The sequence below is a fragment of the Paramisgurnus dabryanus genome, chromosome 12 (genome assembly GCF_030506205.2).
Source record: "Paramisgurnus dabryanus chromosome 12, PD_genome_1.1, whole genome shotgun sequence".
Classification (NCBI taxonomy): domain Eukaryota; kingdom Metazoa; phylum Chordata; class Actinopteri; order Cypriniformes; family Cobitidae; genus Paramisgurnus; species Paramisgurnus dabryanus.
The window spans coordinates 29124653-29151976 of record NC_133348.1 but is presented as its reverse complement, the minus strand read 5'-3'; the positions used below and the strand labels follow the sequence as shown (position 1 = coordinate 29151976).

General features: G+C 36.8%; 1 protein-coding gene and 1 long non-coding RNA gene across 3 annotated transcripts; one reads left to right on the top strand and one right to left on the bottom strand.

The window, feature by feature from the left end:
- The first annotated feature begins 6347 nt into the window (after positions 1-6347).
- Positions 6348-15264, top strand: tmem200a (transmembrane protein 200A). The gene is made up of 2 exons (XM_065268908.2): positions 6348-6932; positions 13056-15264. Exon 2 carries the CDS (start codon positions 13074-13076, stop codon positions 14544-14546), a length of 1473 nt encoding a protein of 490 aa, XP_065124980.1. The 5' UTR covers positions 6348-6932; positions 13056-13073; the 3' UTR covers positions 14547-15264.
- Positions 15265-23689: 8425 nt separating this feature from the next.
- On the bottom strand, positions 23690-26286 carry LOC135750158 (uncharacterized). Of its 2 annotated transcripts, none has more exons than XR_010532605.2 (4): positions 26069-26286; positions 25445-25503; positions 24831-25025; positions 23690-24051 (listed from the first exon to the last, which is right to left on the bottom strand). It is a non-coding gene; the product is annotated as an uncharacterized lncRNA (long non-coding RNA). The 2 variants fall into 2 exon arrangements; XR_010532606.2 differs by having other exon boundaries at positions 24831-24958.
- Between the last annotated feature and the right edge of the window lie 1038 nt (positions 26287-27324).

The window sequence follows — 27324 nt, the reverse complement described above, 5'->3', positions numbered from 1 at the left end:
GTCATTTGTGTTAATCTAAATTTTGCATGATCTAAACACTTTTAATATATTAAGCATAACTAAACATGTATTTATATCTTTTCAGACGTCAGTCTGGGTGATAGTAGATGCAGACAGATCATGAAAATCAAAGTATGGGTATGTAAACTGTTTATGCTGTACTATCTAATAAACACATTTCAGTATCTGGCTATGATTCTCAGACTGTGCTGTTACTCTTAATAGTCATGCAGACTTGAAGAACTGAATTATGTAGAGTTGTAGATTTATATCTGAGAATCATCATGCATGCAGATTTAAATCACATCAGACATAAACAGGTGTTACGTGTTTCTATCCATTTACCGTCCAACAGTAGTTACATATCAGATGAGTTCATGCTTATTATTCTGTTATTTACTTTTGGTTAACTTATCTATGAGGAGAAGAAATGCTTACTGTCTAGTTGTGTAGTTAGCAGATAGCCGCAGGAGAAAGCTGGAATGTTTGAGAGCTCTTCTCTAATCATGTTTCCTCTGTGTGAACTTGTTTTACTTCCTCAGTGTCATAGCAACAAGCATCTGTGTAACCATGGAGACCATGCAGGCTAAATGTTAATGTTCTGAACGACTGCCGGTGCCATTTAAAAATATGTGCTGACGGCCTTTATTATCGGAACAATTATCATACATAATAAATGATTTCAGAACATTCATAATGGGTTTTTGTGTAAAATATGACCTTTTTCATCATCACAGCATCTGTTGCTAATGTTAAAATGCTCTTTAATAACAAGATCTGACATTTATTATTTGATATATTTGCTCTACATCTAAAATGTTTAGGATATAGTAATTCATTTAGATAAGAAATGTTATCTGCTGTTTTTTTTATCCCTTTCAGTTTCTCTGTCCATGGTGGATGATTCATCTGAAGCTCTTCTTTAACCCCTGTCTGTATGTGATTCACATTGTCTGAACACACACACATGACAATGTTTCAGGAAAATGAATTTTAATAAAGAGCATCCAAATATTTGAAATTTAATTAAAAGATGAATCCATCAGTGACTGCTTTTATCAGAGGGAGTATCAGCCTGGTGGATGAGATAGTAAGATAAGTCAAACACAATTATCTTTACCGCCTAATCTTATAAAAAATGTGCAAATTAAGAAATATGGGCTTGTATATATAGTATATCTAGGAATTTCCAATATTAATATCTATGTGTGGTGATAAATAATGGCTCTTTATGATTTAAAGTAATTAATTCCTTCTTAACATATTTTACAGTATCTTTACAGTAAAGTTGAATTTATTAACATTAGTAATTAATTTGCTAACTTGAACTAAAAATGATCAACATCTTTTTAATACATTTATTCATCTTTGTTAATGTAAATTAATGTAAATAAAATTGATCTTTTGTCATGTTTGTTCATTGTGCATTAACTCATAACAAATTAACGCTTGATTATTATTATTGATTGGAAATATTGTTTATTTCTATTTTATACAAATAAAATCTTATTATGAAGTGTTTCTTACTGTAAGCATTGATGTAAAATTTATTTTATGTTTACAGTGTTTTCTTAATACAGTATGATTTCATTTCACACAGCTGTAATCCATTTGAGTTTAATTCTGCTTCTCTCATTTTCTGTTTTTCTTATAGATTACCCACTTTACGTTCTGCTGTGAAAAAATGTCTAATGATCATATCCTGGTATGTAGACACAGTGTTAGAACTCTCTCCAGCTGTCTGTATATTTATATGATGTTAAGCTTTAAACATTTGTCAAAGGAAAAATGTCTCCCACTGTTGTGCTATCAACATGGAAAATATGACTTGCCTGTTAAGATTGGAAACAGATGGAATTCCATGGCTGGAGCAAAATATGTTTCGAGAAGAAATGTCCTGATGTCTTAAAGGCGGGGTGCATGATTTTTGAAAAACACTTTGGAAAAGGGAGTCGGGGCCGAGTACCAAAACACACTTGTAGCCAATCAGCAGTAAGGGGCGTGTCTACTAACCGACATCATTGCCTGGGTTGCGTATGTCTATCAAAAGAAGGTCGAGATTCTATTAGGGCAGGGGAGTGTTTGTTTAGGTGATTTCCAATGTCAACATTGGCGTTCAGAGATCATGCACCCTTCATACACTTCATAAATTTATATTACATTCACTTAATACATCTAATTCAAACAGTACATCTATTCAAGCAGAGAGTAAGACGCATTTACAATAGACCTGTTTACTTTATTTAAAACATTTCACTGGAGCATTTTTTATTTATTAATCAATTAATTTTGTCCTTTGGTTAATGGGATGCTAAAAAAAGATTGAGAATGAGGTGTCACAGATTATCACTTCTGTATCAATTTTTTTTTTTTTGAAAAGGTACAGTAGTTGCACCACAATTGCAGTCTCATTTAGAGACACATAACATGAACCCTTTCTGTCTGTTTTTGTCCCTTACAGAGTACAAAAACAGCTCTTTAAAAGTTGATTAATAGCCTCCTTCTGGCTTCTGATACAGGTGCTAAAACTAATTGTAGTGTTTAATACGGTTTGCCATTCAGAATTATTTCTCTTCTATCTGCTATAGGTATCACTGGTACTGCTCTTCAGTGGTTAGAATCATATCTATGAGAGAGACAGCGATTTCTTAGTCGAGACAAGTATACAATCACTGTCTCCAGGGTTGTACCTCAGGGATCTGTACTTGGTCCGCTTCTATTTCTATTTAATGTGCTACCAATCATCAGATATGTCATGATCTCAATTTTCAAAATATGCTAATGATATAAAAAAATCACTTTTCAACCCAACTAAGCTTGTCCACTCCCTTCCATTGTTCCTGGCCTTCAAAGAACAGACAAAATTCTGCTAGTTGGGCCTAAATTGCAGAACTCTTCTTATCATCTGTATTAATATATAATGGTGTCCGGATTCAGCCCTCAACAAATCTGGAAGTACTGTTTGAGTCTAAGTTATGGTTTGAATCATATATCAGCCAGATTGTTAAATCTTGCTTCCTCCAAATGCATAATAAGTTTAGTTTACACCCCTCATTTAATGTTAAAGATGCAGAAACTGTTATCCATGCATGCGTTAATAACCTCTAGACTGGGCTATTGTAAATCTTTTTATAGCTGGTTCACAGCCAAGCTTTTTACCGCCTCAAGATGTTCCTTATTGACTACTGCATTTAATTTAAACATTTAGTCTTCGTTTATAAGGCCTGTCATAGCTTAGCACCTGCATGTTGTTAGTGCATCCATGTGTCCATGGCTGGACTCTCAGATCTAGCACTGATACCCTGCTATGTGGTGCCCAAGTTCAAACACTTTGTGTGGTAGGGTGTTTAGTATTTTGGGCCTGAATCATTTACATTTACAGTGAACATTTATGCATTATGATGGCGTTAGGATTTCCTCAGCTACTTGTTTGAGAGTCTTTTCATAAATAACAAAATGAGATTGCAAATATCACAATCCTGTTTCAGTGCCAGGTGATATGCTTCATTTTTTTCTGAATATGTGCAGAAAAAGCTCTCATTAAAAGAAGAACATGTCTAAATTTAGACCCTCTTTGATAGTGATCACACCTACGCTGTCTGCAGCAGTACGTTCATCCTCTTCATGTCTCAATCCGCCTCACTTGTACCGCTGACTGAATTTAACACTTCTGTTAAACCTGAAGATGAGATCTCTATGTTCCTGTCCCGTCGTTTATACTCGGTGATCACCTGTTTAACTGTATAGTTCATCAGAATATTTCACCCAATACGTACAGTAAGGAATTAATTGACGACGGGCTGTTAAATTATTCCAAAATAATGCACACCCAAGATGGTATATTTTCAGATAATTCAAAGGAGGTAATTATTCATCTTAAATCGCAGTTACCACAGACATTGCTCTAGTAGTTATTTTAAGACATTTGATTTGTGTGCATTTTACAGAAAAATAATTTATACCTGTGGAACATTTCTTAACCAATCGGAATAAAGCATTTAACAGGCACAGCACATTCTCATGAAGTGCTTATAAATAGCATGCAGTGTGAAAAGTCATGCAATACATACGCCAAATTCCAGTTTTGCGTGCATATGATATGCCAGTCTTTCCCGTTCACTTTATACGCCACATCTTTTCGTGTCGTTTTATGTATTGGTTTCTCAATTTTTTTTCTTTTTTTACCATTGCCCTTGGTTTTGGGATTAGAAACAACTTTTATTACATAAAATGACATCCTATTCCAAACCTTAATTCAAATATTTAAAAATAGACAAAAACATGGAGAAACCATATATATATATATATATATATATATATATATATATATATATATATATATATATATATATATATATATATATATATATATATATATATATATATATATATATATATATATATATGGTTTCTCCATGGTTTTGTATAGCAAATCCCAAATTTAATCTCAAATCCAAGCGACAATGGAACCAATACATAAAACGGCACGAAAAGAGGCACCATATAAAATGAGCGGGAAGGCATATCATATGCACGCAAAATTGGAATTTGCCACATGTATTGCACGACTTTTCACAATGCCTGCTATTTACCCGAGAATGGGTTAAAAGACTTATGGTAAAAACATTTAATATCCTCACATACCTGTCAAAAACAATATTTCTACTCAGTTGAATATCTAAATATAATACAAATTTCTCAAATAAATGTAATGATTATACCGCCATATACGGCATGAGGGAATACAATGTGTTGAAGAAAACTCTAGATTTAATACACTACATCATAGCTGATTTCAATTACAAATACCAGGTGCTTCTGTGTAGTTCTGTGAATAAGTGCTGTAACGTGCATACATGTTGTTAAATGTTTTCCTGCTGAGGTATGAGTGTACAGATGTTACTAAAGAAACACTTTTTAGACTTACTCCAAGAAGATGTTTTAATAAATGATATTTCTCATTCAGTACTGGGTCTTTTAAAAATCTTTTGGTATTTCTGAAGCTTATTACACTGCTGTTCCTATATCAGTGTCTATATCAGCTTAATTATGAATCTGTAAGACTGTGGGCTGTACAGGGTGCAATAGAGAAACACAGAGATCATTACAGTCATAATTCATAACTATAATGAAAACTCAAATCCAAGCAACACCCAAGGGTGTAAAATAAAGAGTGTTTACAAGAGACTTTTGGAGAAAAAGTGAGAGAGAAGAGCATTGGGTATGCATAAACACAGAAAACCAGCGCAATGTCGACATCTGTAGCCATTTAGATAACAGATTTTAATACATTAACTCTTTAACTGCCAGGTGAACAAGTAAAATCTGCTTTGTGTTTGTCTAATGAAGGGCCAGTTAACACAATGGTTAAAAAATCACTTACAGAATAGAAAATAAAGCAAATGTGAATTTTTTGGGTTTAAGTGAATGTCTTTCCTGAATCTATGGCGTCTACACAAGAGAGCTGATCAAAGAGTATTAAAAAGAAGGGTTTTCATTATTTTTGGCCAAAAACTGCTTGCAAAAAGAAGCAACCTGTTCAAGAGAACCAAATTTTCTCTTTCCATTTCAAAGTAAATTATAGCTACAAGGGAAGTTATGATGAATCTTCTCTCATTCGGCAGCAGATTTACTATATGTGTTTGGGATACCCACTGAAACATTGCACTATTAAATTATATTTGGAGCATTTTAATCAGTGTGCTGGCTTCTTTATTGTTTTTTCTGTGATTTATTATTCATTGCCCAGCACCTGAATCCAATTCTGATTGTTTTGGATGTGCAGACATTTTTGAATTCTCAGATATTTGTCATCAGTAAAAACAGTTCATCAGTGTTCATTGGAGTGTGTCTTTATCTACACAACCAAAAATGATTTGCCTTCACAAAGTTGCCAGACCTGGAAAAAGCGCATGAGAAAACTTAATGCAACTACACCACACACACATCATGTAGCATTTGAGCACAAGTATATTTCATAATTATTCAATTATAATTATTATATAATTATTCAATTATAATTTTTTTGATGTAGGTTTGTATCTTTTAATCCTACACAAATGAATTATTCAGACTGGCACACGCTTTCCCTCTCTTACGAAAATTAACCATGTTTTTGTGGTAAAAGTGTAGTATGGTTTGTTAATTGATTACTATTAGCAAAACCATGTTTTTACTAACCATGGTTTATGCTATTAGAAAATCGTGTATATTTTGTGGTTATATTGTTTTTGTTGGGTTTTTTTAACTGTAGTAAAACCACGGTTAATATTCGTAAGGGCTGTCAGCGTGCGTCATCGGGAACGGCGTCACGTGGGCGTACAAAAACCGTGGAGCTCGCTCTGGCAGTTAGAAATGTTTCGCGCCTTGGTCTCGAGACCGCAGCCTCTCTTAAAAAAAGACCACGGTATTTACGCCTATTTATTGCGGTGAACATACAACATTTACTGTCGAGAACCCCCGTGTGTGATGAGATTATTGAGATATCCGAGTGGAACAGAGGGAAAATCATCTAGGCACTGCCATTATGGATTTATAGACGAGGAAATATCTTCAGCACGAGAAGATCGACTAGGGGATTTTGCACAAGAAAGAAAAAAGTAAAAATACTTGTTTTGCTTGAAATATTCTCGTTTGCACCATATTTTCAGCGAGACTTGTTAAGTTTGTTTTTGAGGTAAACTCGCGTATCCAGCTGTGGACGCGCGCTGGGGTCCATCAGAGATGGAGAGGATGCGCGCGCTTGGAGGGAAGTTTTTCCTCAGATATCCAAATACAAAACCTCTCGTCAACTGGATTACGAAATGACAACTCAAAGCAGTGTATAATAAAGTATTTATGAAAGGATCCGCAAGAGGAAAACATAAATAAGCTAATAGGAGTGATCTAACCTGTGCGTAATGGACACATAACATCAGGATATCAGCATACAGGTGTGTATTGATCTTAAACATCTAAGCATACAGGTGTGTTTGATCCTACACATTTATTTCTTCAGTTCTTTATCACACATGTCCTTCTGTCAAAAAGCCCTATTACAGGGTTTCCAGCTATTTTGCTTTCATGCATGTAGATTTAAACGATGTGAGACAGAGTCAGTGTTGAATAGATTTGTTAAATGTCAGATTCTCTCACCGACGAGCAGTTTGTTTTTAAAAACTGGGTGTTTGTAGAAATACAATGATTAGCTATTATCTCTGCCTTATTATCTCTGCCTCCTACCCATACACCCCAACACACCCCTCAGAAGTCAGAACCCACACACACACACAAACACACACCTTAGGAACCCCCCATACACAGACACACACATCCTCCACTGACTGAAGATGATTGTGGGTAGTCATATATATTCATACAGTGATAGTCACCATAAAGACATTTTAGTCTTAAGATAAATCAGAATTCAATTCATATAGCATTAGCTCACCATACATTTTTAATTATACTGCATGTTTTGGCAATTTCATTCTCAATGTCTGAATAGTAAATGTGTGAAAATAATCCTTCTGATCTAAGGTTTAAGACAGAATATGATGAGAAGTACACTCTTAAAAATAAAGGTGTTTAAAACTTCTTAAAAGCGACGCCATAGAAGAAGCATTTTATTATTATATTATATTAAAGCGCCTTTATTACATTGCTAAAACCAAAATTATTTTGTGTATTTGATGTAATACAATGTGTTTGCGGATTTATGGTATTATTCATACTATTTTCCACACACCGTACATTATTGTTGCTCCTCTATGCCCTGCCTCCCAAAAACACTTGATTTTGTTCAAAGTTCATCGTTCTGAAAAGCGCAGTGTGCTCTGATTAGCAAGCTAACAAGGCGTTGTGATTGGCCAAAACACCTCTGACGTCACAGAGAAATGTGATGCTCCTAAACGTATTTAAAAGATTAGCTCCCAGTGCCCAGTGTCTTTCAATATGAGCCGAATCTGATCCAGAAAATGACCAAGCTGATCGATCAACTTTACCAGCACGGCTTGAGTAGAACGGATACAAAAACATAAAACCATGTCTGCATTGATCGTAGAAACAACAAACAACAAGCGCTACTCTACACTGCACAAAACTTGTTTTTGAATCATGGTTTAGTCAGTATTAAATTCTTTAAATATGAAAACAAAGACTACTTACAGGTTGTGAGGGAATTATGATAATGACTGTCGTGTCCACGTCAACAGGCCGAGGAAGTAAACTGTTACAATCCTTGCATTCATTGTAGTGCAAGAATTTAAGTTGGAGACCATAACTTGCGTCATCGTTTACTTTGGGAGTTGTACGAAAGTATGTGTAAAATCGTGAATCAGAAAATAGGTTATTTTTAATATATTTTATTACTACTCAGTCAAAGGTTTTTTTTAAAGAACCATTTCTTTCATACATTTTTATAATCTAATATAGATAGATAGATAGATAGATAGATAGATAGATAGATAGATAGATAGATAGATAGATAGATAGATAGATAGATAGATAGATAGATTCATATTTATAATCTAAAGTACCTTTTATCACTACACAGAACCTTTTGAAACAAATGTTTTTCAGAGGTAAAAGGTTCTTTATGGAACCATTTAGCCAAAAATGGTTCTTCTACGGCATCAGGATGCACCTTAATTTGATGTATGTTGATATTTTTATACATTCTGCAGCAAATCCACAAGTGACAAAAACACAACCACACATTCAGTTACTAAATGACTCAATGATGATGGCAGTCATTTAGTCTCTCACCCCGTTTGCATTCTTAATCAGTCAGTATGACAAACTTCAAACAGAAAAGGGGGAGATTTCTCCAATAGTTGTGACTTTTAGCAAAATCGTGTTCTTTTAAGAGGGTTATCGGGACGATATGGCAAACTGCAAACTGCTTTGTACTTGCAAAGTAATTTTGTTAATGTTCCCACTGTAGCTTCACTGAAAAGACCAATGTTTAGCAAAATCCAAAGCGCTAGCAATGCCAAGACCAAGATTATCACAACACACAAACTGATGAAATGTGCATACCATAAACACACTGCAAGTTGCTTAGGATGAAAGTTACTGCCAATTGCAGAATACAACAAACTATGAAAGAGATGTTTAGCAATCTGTGAAACACATGGTTCTCACACAGTTAGTCATGGCTCATTGGCAGTTCAAGCATTCTTTAGAAATGGTCATTTCAAAGCAACAGACAAATCTTATAATGTGTGATTTTGTTTGCATAATCACCACCTCCTCCTCCTTTATCCTGAGGCTTTCATCTCTTGTATCATTTTATGATCACAGCTTTGTTGTTTCAGTGAACATTAACCTTATGTCTGTGCCATGTATTGCTCTACTTTTTTGACATTCTTCAATCTATTAAAGGTGCCGTAGACTGTAAAACTGTATTTATCTAGACATAGATGAATATTACGAGTTCTGTATATGGTGATGACATATCTTAAGCCTCAAACACGATTGTTTCCTCCTTCTTATTTTATGTAAAACTCATGCATGCAGATGACGATTGAGAAACAGGCCAATCTCAACATAACACCGACTGTGAAGTTATATTAAACTACACATTAAATTAAGTACAATTTTCTCAAAGTTGTGATTGTTAAGTTAGCGCTATATGCTAGTTTATACTATATGCTAGTGTTTAGGGTTAAGTTCTACTCTTGATGTTACAATTATGTTTAGCAATTCCATACTGAAAAAAATTACCACTTAGAAATAGGGGTGTCACGATTCTCCAAATCCTCGATTCGATTACATTTTCGATTCTAAGGTCGAGATTCGATTCGATTCTCCATTTTTACTTTTTTTTTAAAGATTTTTTATTAGAATATTTATTATTATTATTATTATTTATTATTGTAGTTTCACATTAACATGCACATTGCGTGCTTTTCCTCACATGGGGGTTTGTGGGATTTACTCTACGCAAGAAAGCTTGAAGGATTCCTTCTTGCACGCACATGGACTTAATGCGCGTCTTGGACTCCTACATCTGAAATAAATCCAGCGCGTCATAAGCATCTGTGCTTCTCTCTGTCTCACGTTTACGCCCTATTGCATCTGATTCTGTCCGAAGTCTAAACATAAACTAAAGAGGCAAACTATCCCTTTTGTTTAAAATATAACCCGCTGCATCTTGGCGCCTCTCTCACTCTCGTTCATGTGCAGAGAGCTGCGCTCTGTCCGAAGTCAGATCACTAGCTAGTAATCCTGTTTATGATATGCATTTCAAGGAGTTTTAGCAATACATGACTCGTGTTTAAAATATAAATCTCTGAGAGTTTTTCCAAACTCTCAGAGTTTGGCAAGCGGAGCGGACGTGACATGGGGGCGTGGCAGCATCGACAATCCCATTTTTTAATTTGAAGTTCGAGGGTGTGACTTAATTTCAATCGATTTCGATTTAAAATCGAAATCGTGACACCCTTACTTAGAAACGTCCATTAACAATTTCTAAACAATTGATTATTCCTCAAAATCAGTATTTTCATCTGATACAGGCTCACTAAAGGTCTGCTTACACAAACACACACAGAGCTACTATAGGAACTGCTCTGAAAAACAGCTAATCAGAGCAGAGCTTAACATTATTATTCATGACACTTTCAAATAAGGTAATAATAGAGCATTTTATTATAAGGTCAAATGCTAGGGTTGTAAATGGACATTTAAATCTGTCTCTGGATAATTTTTGCACTTAATAAAGTGACCTTATATGTAGATATTAGAGAACAATTTAACAAATTTTTTAATGCATTCTTTGGCACCGTTGAATTATGAATACAAAATCGAGGTCAGCTATATATAGATCAGTATTGAATTTGGGAAACCCTCTTCAGAGCATTCGTGAAAGTGTTATATGACACAGTCAACCGTAATAATGAGTCAGTGCTGAAAACTGAGTGAAAAAAACAAAGATGGAGTTGAAATGGAGTTTAAGTGTTTTCTAAGGGTTTTTTCACCAGACATGAGGAGTGCAGAATTTTTTTTCATCCTGCCAAATTTAATCCTTCAAATTTCAAGTTTCAAAAGTGGTGTCAAAGGACTCTTAATTGTTAATTTATTATTTACGTACAAATGTTTATGCATTTGATAGATTAATTGATCAATTTTTTGAAAAGTATTTGTCTTGTTCTAAATAAAAGTAGTTTAAAACCAACTGATACGAAAAAAAATTGTGATAATTTTTTTGGCCATATCACCCAGTCCCGCGTGAAATTTTCTTATGTTTTCTCTTTACCTTCAGGGTTATCAGTTTCACTGTTGGCATTAACTGGACACAACAATTTGATGTCTAAATAAAACACTAAAGTTTTATATTTTTAACATCTTTTAGGCTAAAAAACCTGAATATCTGTAAACCATCTTATCATAAAACCCAGTTTCATATGGGTTTATAAGCTAATGAGTACATTTAGTGAATCACAAAAAAATTATTATGTTTTGCTGTCGCTGTTTAATGTTTTCTTTCATTAATGAGTATAATGTTTACACCATTTACTTTTTTGTAATTTTAAACATAAACAGAGACTGAACATAGGAGTAACAAGCTATTTTTTATTTATTTAAACACGTACAAACATCACATAACCAGACTGTGTTTTGTGTTTGGGCATTTATAATTTACTAATACTTAGTGTTTTATTTTAGATGGTAGTTTAATTATTCCTTTCTACTACTATTTACAGAATCAGAGGAAGAGCAAAAAAAAACTAAGAGGAAAAACAGTGAGGAAAGCAAGGCCCATCAGCTGTTTTTTTTTCTAGCATTATAATATTGATTCAGTGTTTTTCTCATATTCTTTATAATTAGGCATCTTTCTTTGATCTCTGACTTTGTTTTGCCTCCTTTGAAGCAGAAATAGGGTAGCAGAATATGTTTATACAGTTTGTGCAACACATTTATGCAGTTATCATAAATTCACATTTTTTTTATTTCTATAGTGCTTTTCACAATTTTGCATACAAAGCAGCTGTACAGAAGATACATTGTGTAGATATAGTAATAATAATGTAGATAACATAGAATTATAATATGGAAATAGCGATTTAAAATAGGGATGTGACGGTAAGGACATTTTTTGGTGGGGGGGTAAATTGCTTACAAATGCCTGTGGCGCTGTGTGCATTTTACTTACACTTTTGAATTGGCGGCAATTTTTTTAATGAGGTGCTTGCGTTAAATCGCGTAGAAATGCGCGTGCAGCCGTGAACATTTTACTTTCACTGTTGAATTAGCGGCAATGCATTGCGTGCTGGCACTTTTGACATGTTGTCCGAATGGAAGCCGCCCGGCCTGTCCCAAGCTTAAACTAAGCATCAGCACAACTGGCACTTTACTTATTTTTTAACGTTGCTTAAATGGTGGGTTTATTATTATTATTTATAAAAAACACAACAACTAAAGAAAAACCAACTTGCTTACATGAAACTTTATTAACAAAACAGATAAGCATATGGCATCTGCCATTGTCTTGTCAGTCAGTTTGCGTCGCCTCGCTGCTGCTCATCTGTGCTGTGACGCTGAATTGAGTAAACACATTTTAATTGCTGTCTAACTGAACTAAATGATTTTGTAACTTCAAAACGACAGTGGGGGCGGTGCCGCGGTGGGCAAGTGATGAAATCGTGAGAGGCTGACCACCATGTAGCACCAGTAACACTGCGCAACAAGCCTAAATCACAAAAACATTGTAAGAATTTTATTACAATCCTACAGACAACTATTTGTACAGTTAGTACTGCTAATGTAAATCTTTTGAAAAATTTGCAATAATACCATGCAGAAAATACCAATATGTAATATTAAAATCTTTCAGTTTTTTTTTGTTATTTCTTTTGTCTAAACTGTCAGAGCTCTGATGTCTTTACTGTCTGATCTAAAATATATTTTCTGTAAAACTGTGCAAAGCAATGCAAAACTGAGAGAGCGCTACAGAACTGGCTTAAATATACCTCTTGATGTCTACAGAGAGATTGAAAGAAAGAGCAAAGACACGAATCTGAAACAGCTGAAGCCTTCAGCTCATTTGGTTTGTTTATTTGTTTGTTTTGTAGGCTTGCACTGCCATAGCAATGATTGCGACCGGAGGAGTGCTCACAGGGCTCGCAGCATTGAAAAGGCAAGATTCCTCTCGCTCCCAGTTTCATCTGTCTGCTCCAAGCCCCGCTCCTGCAGCAAAGAAAGCATCTAAACGTAAATCTCGAGCTGATGTGGTGGTGGTAAGAGGGAAGATCAGGCTGTATTCGGCCTCTGGGTTCTTCCTAATTTTGGGAGTACTGATTCTCATGGCAGGTATTGCCATGGCTGTTTTAGGATACTGGCCTCACAGGGACCCCCAAAAGGCACCAGAAAGCAAGATCTACACAAACGACACGCAAGTCGAGCGTGAACGAGTGAGCTCCGTAGCGCAATTCCTTGAGCAGCACATGCATTCGGAGAAGATGAAAATGCTGGGTCCGTTCACCATGGGAATTGGGATTTTTATCTTCATTTGCGCTAATGCCATCTTACATGAGAACAGAGATCGTGAGACAAAGATTATCCACATGAGGGACATGTACTCAACTGTCATAGACATTCACAGTCTCCGGATCAAGGAGCAGAAGTGTACCAACGGGGCCTACATGGGTCCCTACGCTGATGCGGAGAACGTCCGTTCTTTTAGACGGGACAGTCAATTTGCTTCACGGCTTGCCGCTAACACGCTCATGTCCTTTTCTGGTGACATCCGTTTCTCCCACAGGACCAACTCGGCCGAAGATGAGGAGGGTTTAATGAGTGAAGCTAAAGGAGGATTAAGCCTGCTGTCGCCTACCTACAAGAACCGGTCGGAATCTATATTCGGGTTTCAGCCCGAAATCGGTCGTAAGTGTGGCGGTCTGAAAAAATGCCAAACGCGCTCCATCGTCTCGTCCTCCATCAGCGCCTTCACGTTGCCCGTCATCAAACTCAACAACTGTGTCATCGATGAGCCGGACATCGACAGCATCACAGAGGACCTGGAGCTGAACATGGAGCAGTCCAGACCTCAGTCTATGGAATCATTAACTGTTCCCATTCCTGATGTCACCAAAGCATTTAAGCCTCCCGGTGCCCAGCTGCTTCGGAGCAACTCTGCAACAGAATCCCCCAGTCCCACGTCCTACCGTTCTTCACTTTCTCCCGGATCCACCAGCACTAGATTCCTGTCACCAGGAGCGGCTCGTAAAGACTTTGGTTCCAATAGCTCCCTGCACATGTTATCGGCCCATTCCAAATCTCTGGATTTAGAGAGAGGACCGGCAATGCTTACTGTCCAGAGCGAACAGAGGAAACATCCCAGCTGGCCTCGACTGGACCGTAGTAATAGTAAAGGATACACGAAACTGGAGAACAGAGAGGACCCTATGGACAGGCTAATAGTGCCCCCAGTGGCCGTGAAGAAGGACTACACGAAAAAGGAGAAGCTTCTTATGATCTCCAGGTCACACAATAACTTGCGTTTTGAAAATGATGAGTTTATGAGCAACAGTCTAAAGAGAGGCACATCAGAGACCAGATTTTAAAATCTGAAGGGGCGGTTTCCCGGACAGAGCTTTTCCTAGTCCTAGACTAAAATGCATGTTTGAGCTGCCTCAATTTAAAAACACAATGTACTGACATATCTTAACATATATCAGTGTCATTGTTTCGTCACAAGATGCAGACCAGTATTGGTTTTGTAAGGTTTGTTTGTAAAAACTAACGTTCTAATATAACTAAGGCCTAGATTAATCTAAACCCTATCCGGGAAACCACCCCTAATATTTTTTAAAGTTTCAAGAGCCACCAAAAGAAACTGTCTGCAATACAGAAGATGAATTTGTGCTGTTTCTAAAATGATTTGCAGAATAAACCTTGCACAGAAAGCTCAGACATTTGTGACCTTTATGTGAGATTTTTTTTTACAAAATAGTGAAGAGTAATGATAAAGGAAAGTATTGGGACATAGCATCAATTTAATAACAGATGGATGAAACTTGTTATAATGTGTTTGTATTGTATTTGACAGAACCAGATGTCTGTTTTGAGTGCACTATGTGTGATTTACCAGATACTTTTACTGTGGGGGCTTTAAATAATTTATTGTTTAAAAGACACGGTGATATTTTTGAAGAGAATCTTTTCATGTATAATTTATCTGTTTCTCAGAATAAAGAAAACCTTTGCAAATACTGTTGTCTTGTTTATTGATATTAAAATGATAGTTTACCTGAAAATAGAGAAAATTTTGTCATAATTTACTCACACTCATCCTATTGTTTTTTTTTTATTACAAAATACGACGGAGGTATTTTGGAGAATCTTTAAGGTTAAATGATTGTTCACAGTGCTTACAGTGTGAGAGGTGTGGTCTGTGTTGGAAAAATATGCATAGAAATGCAAAATAATACCACACAGATTTGGAACATAGTGAATATGTGTGCATTTACATTTTTGCATTTGGCAGGCGCGTTTATCAAGAATTAAACATACAATTTATCAGTACGTATGTGTCACTCAGAAATTAAAGAACGCTCCATAATGCAACTTTTTAATTTAGAGCTTTATTAATCCCTTTGGGGCAATTAGTTCAGACTCTTATGGTACTTCACAGACAATGGGTCTCATTCACTTAGCATGCGCACAAATTTGTTCGTAAATGTGGGTATGGACGTTTTAACTTACAAATCATGATTCAACAAAAACTTTCATATAAAAATTTATTTCTAATGTTTGCAAAAACGTAAGAACAACTTAGACCACACGTGCGCAATATTCATGAACAAGGAAAAAAGAACCCATATAATATATATCTGTGTTACATATTTTATATATTTTTTCTTTGTTCATGATTGTGATGTGTGTTTAAGTTGTTCTTACATTTTTGCATACATTTAAAATATATTTTAGTACAAAAGTTTTTGTTAAATCATGATTTGTAAGATAAAACGTCCGTATGCACATTTTACAAACAAATTTGTGCGTACACATGCTTAGTGAATGAAACCCAGTGCTTACACATACAGTACAAAGTAGTCAAAGGAAAAGCAAAAAACAACAACACCAACGTAATATTAATAATATATAATTAATATGATAAGAATGTCTATGCATTATTACTGGATGTCTCTTTGTGATTATAAATAGCACACACTGACACATTTATCAATCTCACTGAAAGAAAACTGCTCTGTAGCAACAACAGTTATAATCTCTTATTGTGATTGACATTCACACTTCTTAAAGATAAAATGCCTTACATGTTTTGGTCCTGTCTCTCCCCTACAAAATTATTGGTCCCAAATTTTTAAAACATCATCTGGAGTTCTTATAAATCATATTGAACTTCTGGCTTTCACTGCTTTATTTACTAACATTTTCCTTTTTATTTACTACCTTGCAAGGCCATTAATTTTATTAAACTGAAAATCACCTAAACCTTCCTTATTCTTTATGGATTAAAGATGTTTTCCAATTTATTAAACTAGAAAAAATCAGACACATAATGAAGGGATCCTCTGATAATTTTAATTGGTAGTAATTATTTTCCTCCCCCGGTATATTGACTGGTACCCTACTTTAGGGATATGTTGGCTGTGCGTATATTGCGCCTTTCTGTACCTGTGATTTTATTTAGTAAATAATTATTAATTTATTATTATTATTATTATTATTTTATTTATAGTTTGGATGACCAAGCTTTATGTTTTGTTTTACTATTTGCTTGTCTTACTATCTTGTTATTATTATTATTATTATTATATCTGTATTATATCTTTATTAATCTGTTTTTTAATATTAATTTTATTCTTTTATTTTTTGCGTGGATCCTTTTATTAACAAATATATTGGTTATATAAGTATAAGTATATGTTTTGTAATTATATGTTATATTTAGTTTATATTGAAAATTTAAATAAAGTGAAGGAAAAAAGATAAAATATTGTTTTCCCTTGAGAAATTTGAAATGTCTAGGAGGGAATTGTTTCTCAAAGGAAAACAAAGGGCCTCTCAAAGGAATTCTCAAAGGAAACAAAGAGTCGTGCAAACGCTTGTTTGTCCAGTTTATTTAGTTACATATTTGTTTTATCCCAGAAGATGCTTTTATTAAGTGAGATGGGAAATGAGAAACACCACAAGCACTTCATAAGTTAATTAAATCCTGTTAATACTGTCACATTATCTAGAGAAGCATCTGTCATTATATATTATCATGTGATTACAGTCAAACACAATAAACAATTACTACAAGTGAGATATATTAGCCTAATTTATCATTCATCAAAAAATGTAAAATAATGAAAATGAAAATCTTTTCAAATCACCCTTTGCGTGCTGCAATAATGCGATACAAGAAGATCCTTTGTTTGTGTGTTTCATTAAGGTCCTGTCTTACGGACACTCACACTGGGGTTACACAATCTCACCATAGCAACAAAAAACCTCTGCCACTTAGTGACGTCAAAAGATCCTCAGAATGAAAACACCAGCTGCAATGAACAACCTGGGACATCTACATGTGTAACATTGTCTCATTCTATACAGTACTGGATTTCCAGTCTCACGCCGGTTTAGACATTTTAATATATCTGCTTGAAGCTGTGATATGTGCGGATACTTCATAAATCTATGAGGGCTCATTAAATATTACGACACATTTGCTAAAACATTAGAACCAAATGAAACATTACCTAAAGGGATAGTTCACCCAAAAATGAAGATTGTGTCATCACTCTCATGTTGTTACAAACCTGTAAAAATTATTTGTTCTGATGAACACAAAGAAAGATATTTTGAGGAATGTTTGTAACCAGAACGATCAGAGTTTCCATTGGCTTCCATAGTGGATAAAAGACTATGGAAGTTAATGGGGCCTTTGACCGGTTTAGTTACAAACATTGCTCAAAACTTTCACTTTACACAATGTGAATATTTTATCAGTCTGTGAATATTTCAGTTTGAATGCATCCCGGACTGAGCAAGTTGCTTATGGTTTTAAACATATAAAGGCACACACACCTACACATAGATACACATCTTCATCTCAGTTGGTCAGTTTAGATGGGGAAGAGAGAAATTGTGTGTCTGTAGTCTGAGAAACAGGCAGCCGTCTAAATGAGATTTGGGAGAATTCGATGACCGTGTATTGCTGGCATCATGAAATACAAGCGCTGCAGTCATCCCAGCAGTCATGATCACTTTGTCACACTGGCTGATACTTCAGTTCCGTCTTAACAAAAGCCATAGAAGTACAGCCAACTGCTAATTGTGATAATTGTGTTAGCAAGAAGTACATCTAACATCTGGAACAATACATTTTTTTGCATGTAATGCAGGGTCAGGGTCTGTAAAATCAGGGCTTACTTTGTGAAATTGACTTTGTGGTGGGGTTTGTGTATGCTAATCTCATAAATACAATCATTCTGACTTCGGTGCACATTGTGAGTCCCAGATACCACACAAACATACTGAATAGGATGCATTGCTAAATGTACCATTGCTGCAGGTAGGTGTGATTGTAACTGTGAGAGACAGTGAGAGGGTCTTCATAGACTCAGTGGTCATAAACAAGCCTAGGAGACAATGATCCACAGCACACCAGTGCATAAAGAGTAGTCAGCTCACTACTGATAGCTCCAATGTCAAAATGTTACCTTTGTTTTAATGATGTAACTCTTTAGTGTCGTTCTACAAATAACACATGTAAACAAAATTCACTAAGAATTAATTGCATCTTCTAAAATCTTGGTTTATTTTAAAAGATTCTGACCAACATACCCACCAAAACCTTTTTGCAATGCCATTTCTTTGGAGTTGTTGATAATGGCAGAAGGTCTAGACTATATAACAATTCTGATTGGCCAAGGACAGGCCAGGAGGACGTCTGACTGATATGTAAAGCTTTATTTTCATGCAGCCCATTATCAGAAGTACTCCCTTACAGAACACCTATGACAGAACGTCTCCCAGAAATCCTGTATAATTAAATCCAGTCAGGTGACAACTGTAAAATTCCTAAAGTGTTTTCAACTTTGCCTTTTGTATCAGATGTTTGAACAATGGTCTATGGCAGTGACTTCTGAAGCTAAAACTATGGCGAATGTTGCATACTGTACCTCACTGCACAGCAGGGGCGCGGGAAGTGGGGGTGCTGGGGTGCTGCAGCACCCCCTGGTGGCAGAGATTTAAAACTGCGATGACAGTAAAATAATATCTCATAAATATCTCTTGATTTTGGTATGTTTCTGTACAAAGACATTTTGTATGCCATGTTGGGTGTGTGATGAAGAGAGGGATTATTTTAGTAATTTTAAAATGATTTAATTTATTTCAGTGTGTATTAGCCAGATTCTATCAGATTCTGTCTTGACGACGTGATTGCATTCAGCCGATATGCTGTAATAGGCATAAGCATAACACACAAGCACGCACACTCACAGCCACATACTGAACGCCGAATGAGTTTATCTATCAGCTTCGCAATGTCTCAATAGAGAATTTTTGATTTTTTTCAATCACACAACGCAAAATTCCCGAGGACTAGTTATTAAGGTATGTATTGCTAATACATTTTTACAATGATTCGCAATGATTTACAATGGTCGCACTATATAAATAGCGTTTTAGTTTGCATGCGTAAAAAGTGCATGCAACAATGAAACACATAAAACGAACAAGAATGAACTGTGGAGTGTGGTTGGCCTATATTAGAAGGTCTACTACTCTTAAAATAATTTAGCATGGTTTTAGAATATATTTTAATCAAAATATGTTGGCCCATTTTGATATTTAAACATATTCCGATGGAAAAATGCGTCCAAGCTAAGCTAGGTTCAGTAAACGATTTTCTAGTTCGTCATCTTTTCAAAAATATTTAAAAATATAGCCAAATTGTTTTGCGGTGTTTAACGCACTTGTAAATGTTACAGAACATGTGCTTTATTGAATGAAAGTGTAAACGGTTGAATTAAATTATTAAAACGACGTAAAAGGAACTAAATTATATATGTACAATAAGGAACATGCATGCGACATTTAAAAGGTATTTCAAAAAAATTATCTAAATTATTCCCATGCATCGATTTTAATGTTAAACGTCTATAAATTCAAATGAATCCATTTGGAATATATTCCGACAATTTAGGACATGATTTTGGAATTTTAAAGTCGAAAAATATCTTATTTTTACACCGCAGGAGGCATGGCAAAGTGAAACAAAACGTAAAGACACAAATATTACATTTAGGTGTAAAATAGAATTAAATGAAACCCGTGAATTGAAAGGACCACTATAATCGCCTTAACTCGAGTAATGTCAATAAAGTTATTAGAGTTTAGAAATATTAAAAACTTAACCAAAGGACAACAAAAAGGCGTACTACTGGGACCAGTGAGAATGCATATGTGTACATAAACTGGTTCCATACCTCCGACTTTCCTCCAAACTTGCTCAAAGTTAATTCTCCTGTTTTTCTTTTTTCTTTACATCTTCAAACTCCATGTTGCACTTAAAGCGGAAGTCCACCCTAAAACAACATTATGCTCCAACACTATATTTCATCACATATATGTAGTTGATTGTGCTGCCATCAAATGTACTAACTCCATATAAAAAATGAAAGCTTTTAACTACTACAGTAACGGTGATTTGACGTGTCGTCAAATCACCGGAAGAAAAATGCACGACTACATAATTCTGAACGTTCTAAATGGGGGCGGGTCTTGAGGCGAGATGATTGACAGTAGATGATAACGTTTTTGATTGACAGCTGCACAGGAGCTAACGTTAGCTTGCTTTGCTCGTGTTCATAACAACAACAACATGATAATAACTTCCTACGTAGTATGTTTACAGTAGTTACACAAAACAAGCAACAACAAAGCCAATAGCCAAATGATGTTTTAGATATTTTTAGAATTTTACATTACCTGAGTCCGCGGAAAAACTGGGCTGAAAACAGTACTCAAAATCTTCCTGACGAAAGTGCTGGCTGCATATTCAAATTTTCGCGTAGTGGTGGGTCAGCTGAGGGTCGCGTTGATGTCAACAATAAAAACTCCCGGTGGCCTGAATTTGTTGTCCTTACATCCACATACTGCACAGGTTCTTATCATCTTTTATCGAGGGCTTTGATGATTTCCCCTTCAGAGACTGTTAAAGCGGAGTTACTCTTTGGATGGGTTCGTCTGCCGGCTAACTTCAAGTTGACTTGAGTTGATTTTAGAGCAAGTTGAGCGGTAAAAGAAGTTAGGCTTGTTCAACTTTATGTGGCGTTGCAAGAATCGACAGCCGGATGACGTCAAAGTACCGCGAGAGCGATTCGCGAAATCATACGATTTGCTTTTAAATCGCTCTCGCGGAACCTTGACGTCATCCGGCTGTCGGTTCATGCGGCGCACATGTAGTCAAACAAACCTGAAGACTGAATCGAACAGCGGTTAGTGGGTGGGGCTAATGACTCAGTTTCGCGCAGTGCATTCTGGTTAATTGAGTCCATTAAAGACCGTTACGAAAATTCAGCTTCAAAACACTATCAATCTAATAATCGAAATCGTGCAAATTTCTTATTTTTTTTCTCATGGAAAATGCAAAATGGACATAAATTACCCATGATAACAGGCTAAAATGTCTAGATTGGACTTCCCCTTTAAGCTCCACCATACCGCACAGCATGCCCGGTGCGTGATGCGTGCCAGAGGAGACTCCGCACCTGACTCGCGTTGCATTTTGTAACTTTTACAAATCATTTTGTAATTTGTAATTTGTGTAACTTTTTGGAGACATTTGTTACTTTGGCCTAAATATAGTCATAATATTTCTCATTATGGCATAGCTTTCTCCCCAATTGGAGTAATAAAGTAATGATTCAAAATATGCTTATATCGGCCCGGCCCGAGGATAGTAGCGGAAAATAACGTCCTGGGCAGAGAATCTCTACTATGTTGCAATAGGCTATATAGTTTGTATGCCCCGTCAGCTCAGTTGTAGGCTACTTTATGGATGGGAGGGGCGAGTGATTTTTTTAAAAAGAAGACATAGGTAGAGTGGTCTGCAGAATACAGAGCTTGTGAACAACATTAGAATTCTATAACTCTATTCTATAACCCCGCACCCACCTCGCACCCCCTACCGAAAATATCTTCCCGCGCCTCTGCTGCACAGCATCACTCCCAAGGAAGAAAGCATTACTACAGACTGTACATCATCACTACGAGGAGGAAAGCATCGCTCCAGCGCTGTACAGCATCACTCCCGAGGAGGAAAGCATCACTCCAGCACTGTACAGCATCACTCCCGAGGAGGAAAGCATAGCTCCAGCGCTGTACAGTATCACTCCCGAGGAGGAAAGCATAGCTCCAGCGCTGTACAGCATCACTCCCGAGGAGGAAAGCATCACTCCAGCACTGTACAGCATCACTCCCGAGGAGGAAAGCATAGCTCCAGCGCTGTACAGTATCACTCCCGAGGAGGAAAGCATAGCTCCAGCGCTGTACAGCATCACTCCCGAGGAGGAAAGCATCACTCCAGCACTGTACAGTATCACTCCCGAGGAGGAAAGCATAGCTCCAGCGCTGTACAGCATCACTCCCGAGGAGGAAAGCATCACTCCAGCGCTGTACAGCATCACTCCCGAGGAGGAAAGCATCACTCCAGCACTGTACAGCATCACTCCCGAGGAGGAAAGCATCGCTCCACCTCTGTACAGTATCACTCCCGAGGAGGAAAGCATAGCTCCAGCGCTGTACAGCATCACTCCCGAGGAGGAAAGTGTTGCTCCAGCGTTGCACAGCATCATTCCTGACAGCATCACTCCTGAGAAGGAAAGTGTCACACCAGCGCTGTACAGAATCACTCCCGAGGAGGAAAGCATCGCTCCAGCTCTGTACAGTATCACTCCTGAGGAGGAAAGTGTCGCTCCAACATTGCACAGCATCACTCCTAACAGCTTTTCTCCTGAGAAGGAAAACATAGCTCCAGCACTGTACAGCATCACTCCTGAGGAGGAAAGCGTCGCTCCAGCGCTGTACAGTATCACTGCCAAGAAGAAAAACATCGCTCCAGCACTGTACAGTATCACTCCACAGGAGGAAAGCATCGCTCCAGCTCTGTACAGCATCACTCCTGACAGCATCACTCCTGAGAAGGAAAGTGTCGCACCACCGCTGTACAGAATCACTCCCGAGGAGGAAAGCATCGCTCCAGCGCAGTACAGAATCACTCTCGAGGAGGAAAGCATTACTCCAGCGCTGTACAGTATCACTCCCGAGGAGGAAAGCATCGCTTCAGCTCTGTACAGTATCACTCCTGAGGAGGAAAGTGTCGCTCCAGCGCTGTACAGCATCACTCCTAACAGCATCACTTCTGAGAAGGAAAGCATAGCTCCAGCACTGTACAGCATCACTCCTGAGGAGGAAAGCGTCGCTCCAGCGCTGTACAGTATCACTGCCAAGAAGAAAAACATGGCTCCAGCACTGTACAGTATCACTCCACAGGAGGAAAGCATCTCTCCAGCTTTGTACAGCATCAGTAGTAAATATGAGCGACATACTGTCACATAAAAATGATTGATGGTGACCTTTGACCTCAGGGGAGGGGTGACCTTTTGACCTGCGAGGGAGGGGCTGACCTTTTGACCTGCGAGGGAGGGGGTGACCTTTTGACCTGCGAGGGAGGGCTGACCTTTTGACCTGCGAGGGAGGGGCTGACCTTTGACCGGACCACCCACGTCGTGAACCTTTGACCTCCGGGGAGGGGCTAACCTTTGACCGGACCTCCCACATCGTGAACTTTTGACCGGACCTCCCACGTTGTGAACTTTTAAACCGACCTCCCACGCTGCTCTAAACTTTCGAACCGACCGCCCACGTTGCTCTAAACTTTTGAACCGTCCTCCCGCGCTGCTCAGAACTTTTGAACCGACAGCCCACGTAGCACTGAACTTTTAACCGGACCGCCCACGTTGGGTTGAACTTTTAACCGGACCGCCCACGTCACGTTGACATGTTTACGTCCGGGGTTATCTCCGGGGCACGTTAAATCACGTCCTCCTACGATAAAACAATAAAAACAGTATTTACACAAGTGGTCTTCATTAAAACACATTCCATGCGCCCATCATAATTTATATAAGGTGGGGCCCGATATGTATAATAAAAGCCAGGGAAATCACAGTTACGAAAATCACAAACATGGATAGACCATGCAGCTCGTGCGATACTCCGGTGAGTGAATGGCAAAATCGACTTGAATCATCTCGCTATGGCGCCGAAAAAACTTTAACTTTTAACATGCGCCATTTTGGAATGCGTGACATCATTATATTCTGCCATGCTGGCACTGAAATATTGTGAAATCCTCTCATTGATTAGTTTCATTAAACACAAATTTTTATGTGAAATGATCAAATAAATTAAGTGTTCTTTCTTTTCTTTTTAACGTCATCCTGGCTTCTAAGGTTATATTTATGGTGAAAATAAACTGTAATTAAATAAATGAAGACTAGAAAAGATGTTTTAAATGAACTTTCTCTAATAATCTTAGCACTATGTATGGATACGACTGATTAAAAAACCATTTCAATAGTACCAACAGAATAAAAAAAGGTTTCTCACAGCGGCAGATGAAATACATTCTACAAGAATAATGAACAATGAATTCTGTCAAGATGATGATTTTGGTGGATTTTCTCTAGAGAGTAAAAACAAGGCGTCATTTTTAAATATCCAATTCAGCATTTTGTATAGATGACCTGATTTTCAAAACAAAAAATTATGTTTTTTCAAATAAATTGTTCAGTAATACAAAGATATGGTCTTCTGCCACTTACACAGATCTTAGTCCTTAAAGTTGCATTCCTGAGAGATGCTTCCACTCTGAATCGTAAATCGTTATGGCAGTGCCCGGGTGAGGACCGAGATATTTTGTTTATGGACTCGTAAAGCATGTCCAGTCCTCCTGCGATAGCAGGACAGTGTTTATACAAGGGGCCTGCATTATTGCAGCTTGCGTTGCTTTCATCATACTAATAAGTACAGCATAAGTAAAGACAAAAAGACACATATTACAAAACATTACCCGTCTAAAAACTGAGACTTTTAACTTTAGGTTATTAGTATATTAGGTTTAGTATAGTTTTCAGACTTTCAGAAAGAACTCATCAACTTAAAGAATAAAGCACTTATCAATTACATTTATTTTAATCTCAAAAACACATTTTCGTCTAGTATTTATTATTGCACCTGAAATACAAGTACCTGAGACATGCTCACACTCCTTAGCCAAAACACTAAAACTTTTAGTGCTTTTGTATTTAATATAATATTTAATAATATTTGACAAATTACCCCATACAAGACAAACAAATTAGATGCATTCAATGAACACAACATACAAGACAAACAAATTAGATGCATTCAATGAACACAACATACACAATCTTACTTCATTATGTGCTTTGATCCCCTCATGCCTCTGTCTCTGCTGTTCTCAGTTAGTAATGTCTATAAGACAGAAGTTAAAAATCAAACTACTCACACATTTAAATTTAAAGTCTATTAAACTCACACTACTCGTTACCCAGAATAACATGTACTACTTTCGTGCTGACAAAGCGAGGTACATGATTTCTTCAATTTATATAAACACAAGTAAACTTTTTATTGTAAAATAGTCAAATAAAAGAGTAAGACTAAAGACATAGGCTAACTGATGATCCTTACATATGAAATACCCGCACAAAATCATCTAGGTATATTCTTAAAGCGACGTTGGTTTTGTTACACCATAATATAAGAAAAATAAATCAGTAAAGATTCACTTTGCTATCATTTCCAACTAATGTTGATTTATTGTGTTGTACGCAAAACATCTGAACTTCAGTCAGCTTTTCGGGGAACTGAGCATTAATTAACTTTTTAAAGATTCCAACATCTAGTTGATTTTGAAAGATTCCGACATCTAGCTGATTTTTAACCTTTACCTATACATGTTGCTTGGTTCACTGTAAACCCGGCATGCTTACCGTTATGTTTACCTTTAAATGACAGAGAATATAATAGCACTTACCCATAAAAACAAAAAATGTCTTCACAGAAAACAGTAACAATCCATCTGATAAATCGAGTGTTGTAGAACAACGAGTGAAATCTATGTGTTAGTTCAGATTAAAAATACCTCGCTTTATTATATACAGCTCCACAAGGCAAAACAAAGATCTCACGTAGTCCATCATGTTACACCGGCAGTTTGATTATTGTGACTTCCGTGTCCTTTAGTGCGCTAGGGGCATTATGGGAAATGTAGTCATGTTCACAAGGCGAATCGAACGCTGTATTTGTTAAAGGTGCATTGTGTTACTTTTAAAAAAGATCCTTGACAAAAATGCTAAATAATATACATATCTATATTATCAGTGGTGTATAAGGACCTTACATAATGAACTGAATTGTTTTTATTACCTAAGAACGAGCCATTTTCATGGAAGTCACCGTCATTATACAGTAGCCCTAATCGTACAAACTGCTCTACAGAGCATGCTTCTTCCCTACGTTGTCTCAGACGATGACATGTTTGTCGTGCGACAGCTACCATATGGGTTTTAAAATTGAAGTCTTTTGCAATTTACAATCTCACCACTAGATACCGCTAAATTCTACACACACCACCACGTTTCCAAGATGCATTACAATCTATGCCATCGCACTGGGAGAGAGAGTACATAGTGAGACATATTATTTACCATTTTATTTGTTGTTGTTGAGACAATTTAATGTAAAGTCTAAGATTTTATTAATTTATAAAAAATAACATCTTAAAGATAACTATTAGGACTGAAACTAAAAACCAGCGTATTAGCTGTGTACATCATGAAACTGATTTTATTTAATGTGTTTTACAAGTTAAAAAAATTGAAGAGTTCCACATAAGAAGCAAGAAATCCTTTTCCTACGGGTGTGTAGAGCGAAGAGGATAATAGAGAAAATAAAGAAAAATGTGTTTTACCATGAAAGACCTTTCTTACTGACACTTTAATATTCTATAGCTTCATGACTCACACCGCTGACTACGTGATGGGGGGCGTGCGAATTGCTGTGTTTAGAAGGGACGGGTCAGGATTTATAGGTTTCAAATCAGAGCCTGAAACTTGGAGCTCTCACACCTCAGATACGACGCTCTGGCATGTTCGTATAGCAGCATATTTGAAGGCTACTTTCAGGAATTCTCCAGTAAATTGTTTAAAGCAAAGTTTTTAACACGGTATAACTCAACTGTGCAGGATTCAAGGAGTTGGAGACGCTATTTTTGAGGATGCTGCAAGGACG

Excerpts from the sequence above, each read along its gene's own strand:
- tmem200a (XM_065268908.2), top strand. The coding sequence starts at position 13,074 with ATGATTGCGACCGGAGGAGTGCTCACAGGGCTCGCAGCATTGAAAAGG.